The 6,865-nt window shown below is 39.6% G+C and overlaps 1 protein-coding gene across 1 annotated transcript in view; it reads right to left on the bottom strand.

The window, feature by feature from the left end:
* Positions 1-336: 336 nt before the first annotated feature.
* Positions 337-6,865, bottom strand: part of LOC118822427 (teashirt homolog 2) — a 54,107-nt gene continuing 47,578 nt past the window's right edge. The window contains exon 2 of the mRNA XM_036591477.1: positions 337-4,147. Within this exon, the coding sequence (XP_036447370.1) occupies positions 1,119-4,147 (3,029 nt within the window). The 3' untranslated portion in view covers positions 337-1,118. The remainder of the gene's footprint in view (positions 4,148-6,865) is intronic.

Genomic DNA, 6,865 nt, shown 5'->3' with positions numbered 1-6,865 from the left:
TACATATGATGATATATCAGTCTTAAAGACACAGCAACAAAAATAGCCTGTTTTAAAACTAAAGGATAAAGAGAGGTTAGAAAATGGTCATGTAAAAATGACCGCAGGGTAAAAATATTAAATACAGGAAAAAATGCAGGATATGGGCGTTTAAATTTGAAGCTACTATTTATATTTCAAATCCAGTGTGTTGGAATACAAAATCCAAACAAAAACTGTGTCACTATCCAGTTACTTTTGGACTGCACCTTATAGGTTATGAAACCACTTTCATAACCCAGACAGGTACTGAAAATGAGTTTGTCATATTTACAATAATCACAGGAAGAGAGGTAGAAAAATGTTAATGCTTTATTTGTACTGGTATAAAAGGTGCAGTATTTTCTTCGTCTCACTATGCTCCTTCTGATGAGACACTTTTTTTCTGCAATGCTATATATACATTGATGTGAGACATCTTTATGTCAAACCTGTCTAAATCTGTTAGCTCACACACTGAATCTGAGCCTAAACTGGTGATTAAACATTTATTAAAGTGCTTCTCTGTTCTATCATTGCAACACAAACATTTTACAGAGCAATGTACTGTACATTTCGGTAAATGTTTTTTGTATTTTTTTTTGTATTTTTTTTAAACGTTTGGCTACCTGTCTGAACATTTGCATGTTCATGTAGGTGCATCCTTAGAGCTGTAAATTACAGTTAATGCATCAATCAATTTGTTGTTAAAAGTAATACAATTAAAACTTGCCATATCATACAAATAAATAGTAGTCATAGCCAGAGCTATTGCATGCAAACATCAGCAATTAAGTTTCAAGCAGTAATACATTTCATTACTGGTGATGCATTTGAGCAGGGGTGCAAAGATGTATGTCAATGTATATTCATCTTTTATTTTTTTAAAATGTACTTACACTTCCTTCTAATTCAGCCAGTGTGTCCATTTTGTCCTTTAAAATAATGAAATGTTGATTTGTTTTAAATTTATAAGCATACTACGTAATGCTACTTGAAACATGAAAAAAAAAATAATAATTTGACCCGTGTTTTATAAAAGCAGAGCAAGTACAGTTATTTAACAACAAAAAAACTACAGGTAGTAAAAATCAACCACGCTACTCTTTGTCCATTTCAACAAACTGTGAATGATTCTCTGGGGATTTGCTGTGAGTTTTACTCAAGTGAAGTTTGACCGCGTGGTTGCTGGCAAATGTCCGACTGCAAAGCTTGCATTTGAATTTTGAGTCCATGTCTTCCTCTGTCACCAGCGCGTCAGTCGCTCTGACACTAAAAGCCTTTGTCAGTTCAGGCTCTGTTACCTTTGTCTGATGCTCTATTGGCAGTTTGTTCATGTCTTTGATCTGGAAACCAAGATGAGATTCAAGATGGGAGATGAAGGCGGATGGCGATCTGAATTGGGACGCACAGTCATTGCAGTAGAAGACTGGATGGCCTGTGTCCATGTTCTTCAAAAATTTGGTCCCACCTGTTTTCCTAAGTTGGTATTTAACGTTGGCAAGCCAGTGGCTGATGGTGGTCATGGAGAGTCCAGTGAACTTAGAGATATGCATTCTTTCCTGAGGGCCGAGATCAGAGAGAAGATACTTGCCCTCAGAGGTCTGGAAGAGACTGGAAGCAAACTGGGCTTGAAGGATAAGCAGGTGCTGAGGGTTCCAGTTAGATTGCCTGCCTTTACGCTTGTGGACCGAGTACACCTCACTGGACACGTCTTCGAACCGCCTCACGTCTGACTCCAGCTTCATTGCAGGCACTCTTGATGGCATCGAGGGCTTTGGCGTTGTGGCTTTGGGAAGAACCTTCACCATGTCAGCGATGTCAGACAGCGCATATTTCTGAGGCATAGGTGTGGAAGATTGCAACGAGAGGGAGGAAATCATTTTGTTGTGTTTGTTTTTTGTTAAGTCTATTGGCTGGTCATTATTTGTGAACATGAAGTTGTTGGCTCTGATGACAGCAGAGGACGTGAGAACCGAGGCTGGTTTCTCCAGACCTCGGCTCAGCTCGGAGAATATGGATTGGGTACGATGAGACATAACCCCCTCCTGTCTCGGTTTATTTGCTTTCCCCAAATGATTGTTCAGGACAGACTGTAGTGCACTTAGAGGGTTTATGCTAAGGACTTCCTGGGAGTCACTGACAAGCTCTGAGGAACTGCTGTGCCCATTGCTGGCAGGAGGGCTTGGTGACGGGTTGGCTCTGTCAGAAAAAGCTGGGCTCAACTTCCCTTTGATCGTGTCATTCCCTTCACTTACACAGTCTGCATCCAGCTTTGAAGAGGAAGAGGAATCATCCTGACAATCACTGTCATCATTCTCCGCCAGATCAAACTTACCGCTCTGACTCTCTTTGCCATCAGATGCACCACCCCTCTCTTTTTTGATGTCCGGATTGTGATGTCCCTGGAAACTCTCGAGTCCTCGAAGTCCCTGATAAAACTTCACCTTGGGGGCGATGGGCCTTAGTTTATGGTTGAGACTCTGCTTTAGCTGGATGGGAGGAGATGCTGAAAGGGGGGCACTCTTGATCACACCGGGTAGCTGGTAAGCTGCATGGATGCTGGGGTAGGCACTCCAGCTTGGCGCCCCCGTTTGAGCTTTGTTGATTGCTGTAGCCACTGTATTAGCTAAAGATTTCAGGATGTCACCCCCTCCACTGGCCCCTTGCTCCAGGTCCTCTTCCCGTAGGTATGGATACTTGAAGCTAGCATCAGTAGGCTTTTGATCCGTACCATCTTGCTGGTCATTCTTATCTTTCTCTTCTTCAGCTTGGTCAGATTTCTTTTCCTTTTGAGGGATTTTTTCGGAGTCCCCAGATGCAGTGCTTTTAGGGGAGGCCTTCTCTCCCTCGGATTCATTAACTGTGGGTTCCGCTAGTGCCTGCATCTTCTCTATTGCTAAAGGATCAAGAGTTAACTGTTTGCCCTTCTTGGAAGCTGAATTTGTCACCTTGATGAAGTGACCAGTGACCATCATATGAGTGGTTAGCTGTTGAAGTGTATCGTGTGAGCTTCCGCATTCCATACACTTTAGAATCTGAGACTTGCATGTTTCAAACTGCCATGTATAGCTAGCACCATTTTGATAGCCATATCGGTTGTTTGGAGTATTTGCAAGGCCAGATGACCTTTGAGCCTCACTGTAGCCTGCAGCTCCGGTAGTTGAGTCAGGAGAACAAGGCCTTGTGGCTTCAAATGCACGTTTCTTTGCTGGTGGAACTAATTTCGGAGTGATTACTGGAATGGGTTCTTTCAAAGGCACTTTCTGGTAATGCTTAGTTTTAATCATGTGGACGCTTAGGTCTTGGAGAGAGTCAAAAGAATGGCCACAGAACATGCATTTCAGCACTTTCTGTGCATCCTCTTTGCCCTCCATATCTTGTAGGTTCCTCTTCCGGCTCTTTGAAGATGAAGTGGAGGCAATGCCTTGCCTGCTGTGGTTGTCATCCTGGTAGTGACCACTCTTGTTCATATGCACTGTTAACTCTACCAAGGTGTCATAGGCAGCACTGCAGTCTTTGCAGCGGAAGCGACTGGCCCCTGTGAAGACAGCACCGCATGCCTTGGTGCTTTGCCTGTACAGGTGGACCGAGCTGAACAGGTTAGGCTTTGACACAGGTTTCGGGGACAGTGTTTGCTGCAAGGTTTTGGACAGTGCGTCCTGATGCCAGTCAAACTCACCCTTGGTGCTTCCATTGGTGCTGTCGCAGTTTGCCTTGCTGCCAGTGTTGCCAACCTTCAAGTCTAGTCCAATATTTGTCCAGTAGGAGTCTGAGAGGAAGTTGGCATATGCAGCCCTCATTTTCTCCAGGCTACTAAGCATCTCATCTTTCGGTTTTGAACCATGGCTCTCGGTGTCCCTCTGGCTCTGTGGAGGGGAAGATGTTTTAAAGTCGGATAGTCTGTCGCTGCCATCGCTGAGACGGGACTCCAGTTCCACCTCCTGGTTGGACAATACACTGACAGGAGAGTTTTGGAAGCTGTAGCTGCTTTTGTTATCTGTTTCCTTGTCCTCCGGAATCTTAGGGCTGGTCTTCTCAGAGCCCTCCTCTTCTGTCTGCATGTCATTCTCTCCTTCTTCTTCTGTCACTGGTTCAGGGACACCAACGTCATCATCCGGCTCGTACACTGAAAGAAGCAAAATGGAAAAGAAAATGTCATTATACAACTTTAAGTGTTTTATACTAAGTGTACAGAGTATATGTGTCCTTGTATATGTATACAATAATCCTGCCATGATTGTATAAAATTAGGGATGTGCGAATATAGGAATTCTGGGCTGATGCTGATATCTGATATTGTTTCTGTACATATCTGTTGACGGTAATGCCAGTGCTGATATGATTTATATGTTTATAAAATGTAGAAATCGGGACTAAATCCACTTGGATTAGCATTACAGACAGATATAAAAGGTATTTGTAAATATTTGTTATCTTCTTATGTATTACTATAATAAATTTTAAAGTAATTCTATATTATTATAAAAGTAGTGTTATAATGGTGGGTGGCTAGGCAGTAACTGTGACATATGCCACATATATGCTTCAGTGCTGTCACAGATTTCCTATGCTCACAGTAATAGAGTAAACAAGTGCCACAAAAAGACACTGATTTCTTTGGGGCTTTGCTAAATGTTATTCCAAATTATTGATTTTAAATTGATAATGAGTGCCTGACATTTTTGCGCTGTAAATGAAAACGTATATTAGGAATAACTGTCAGAATACACATCAATTATCACATCATATTTCTGAAACACAATGAGAGGGGAATTGAAGTAACATGAAGTTATTTTGCGTTTTTAAACAATGATGGTCAAAAATGTGAATGTCATAATGTCATAATCTTTTTAAAGAAGAATAAATAATAAAAGGATTGATTTTAAAGTTTAAAGTAAAAAGTACAATGCTAGCATTAAAAAAAACAAGATTTACTGAGTCATAGTATGCAAATACACACATGCTGCACTTGCTGAACGACAATTTGAGTTTTTTGTTGTTGGCTTTTCTTTGTGATTGATAAATTTTATTAATTCATTGATTAATCTAAGGATAATTTCATGCACACTGTTCAACACATTACTGACACTCAACAAGTACTTAAATTATTTTTTAAAATAATTTCATACTATGTATAGAGTATCTGTAGTACATCAGTTTTCTGCGTCAGTTACGTCTATCGTTGGGTTTCGCAGAAACTCCAATGATACATGTTTTATGACCGCACATTTGGTTGGCACTTCGAATTTCAGCCTTTACAGGCAGAAGTGCTCTTAGTTAAATATACATAAGACCTAACAGTCTGGACCAGGCACTTGCATTTCATGTGGTTAATATTCCTTTTTGAGTTACAGACACTCAATGTGAAGAACTGTCAAATTTGAGCTTTAAAAGTACTACCCTGCACAGTCCCCACTAGGGTTTCTGAAAATAAGACTCTTTTTTTATCAATATTTAAGAGGTGCCTCAAGAGGAAGCCTGGAGGTGAACTGTTGCCAGCTAATGGATGAAGATGGGAACGGGACTTTCAAAACAAACATGGAGAATGGGGCCCCGTGAACAGAGGGCCGCCACACAGACACAAGAAGACTCCCAATGTGTGATGACCTCAATCTAACTCAATGAAGATTTTTCAAACGGCAGAGAGGAGAATCATGTTTTATGCATTAAAATGGGAGTATATATAGATTTCACATATAACTGAAGAGCTATGAACTATGATGAACTTCGTGCTCCTTTTCGTGATCTCTCAGTGCGGGCAGGGATGACAGACAGCGGCTTGGCATATGATGATCTTCATGCTTATGTGTCACCTCTGCTGTTGAGTAGAGGAATCAGCTGAATTACTACAAGAAAAAAGTACTAAGACAGGCTTTGAGTTAACTATCTGATTTTGCAGTTTTCACCTGTGAACAAACGCAAAATGTAATTCACTATTACAGTCAATGTGAATTGGAAATCAGTGCATTTTCTTTCTGACCAAGAAAGATATCTGAGCTAGCTGAGTGTTGTCATCTAATGATAACAAGAGGTGGTAAAATTATATTATTGGTTAATATTATTTTTCCCCTCCCACTGGTGTATGGTGATGTAACTAAAAATCAGAAAACTATTTCAAGGTAGGCAACTGTCACTGCACTTCAATAAAAGATTGTGAGAAAACCAGAATTTTGCCATTTAGATGGGATGATTTGATGAATCAAACCTAATATGATCAGGGATATGAACTAACAAGGTAAAAGGTTTCAGGCTGACATTTTCTCACTTGTAGATCATTGAATCAATTGGAGAACTTCTGTCAGAGGTGAGGATTCTAAATGTTTAGTGAAGTTGCTGGGATTTCACAATATTTAATACAAATCTTCACAGTACAATTCTATATTCATCATTATATTATGAAATCAGCTCTTAAGATATTTTCTGTAATTGCAAGCAAATTACTGTGAAATTAATGGTGGGTTGTAATGACATTATGAAATATATTTTATTGTATTGATTCAAGTTTGGTTGTTTTATAGACACTTTTAAAGTTATACACTGGAGTTTTTTGGGTATTACTGGTTTGCCAGATGTCAATTTTTGGTCATGTTTGTGTGAATCATAATGTGCATATGAATCACAAAACATGGTGAATGAATATGTAAATTTATTTATTATTTTAGTTTATCTTTTACTTTACTAGTTTTTGTGAAAACAAAAATACATATTTATGCTATTAGAATTAAAAGTCAATTTTTTCCATATATAATTTACAATAAATTACTGGATACAGAGTTGCATTACTTCTATAGAGGAATACTGTACGCTTATTACTGTATGTGTAGGGCAGAATATAGCTACATCA

The sequence above is a fragment of the Colossoma macropomum genome, unplaced genomic scaffold (assembly GCF_904425465.1).
Source record: "Colossoma macropomum unplaced genomic scaffold, Colossoma_macropomum, whole genome shotgun sequence".
NCBI lineage: Eukaryota > Metazoa > Chordata > Actinopteri > Characiformes > Serrasalmidae > Colossoma > Colossoma macropomum.
The sequence above is the reverse complement of the archived record's forward strand: the minus strand, read 5'-3'. Positions and strand labels throughout refer to the sequence as shown.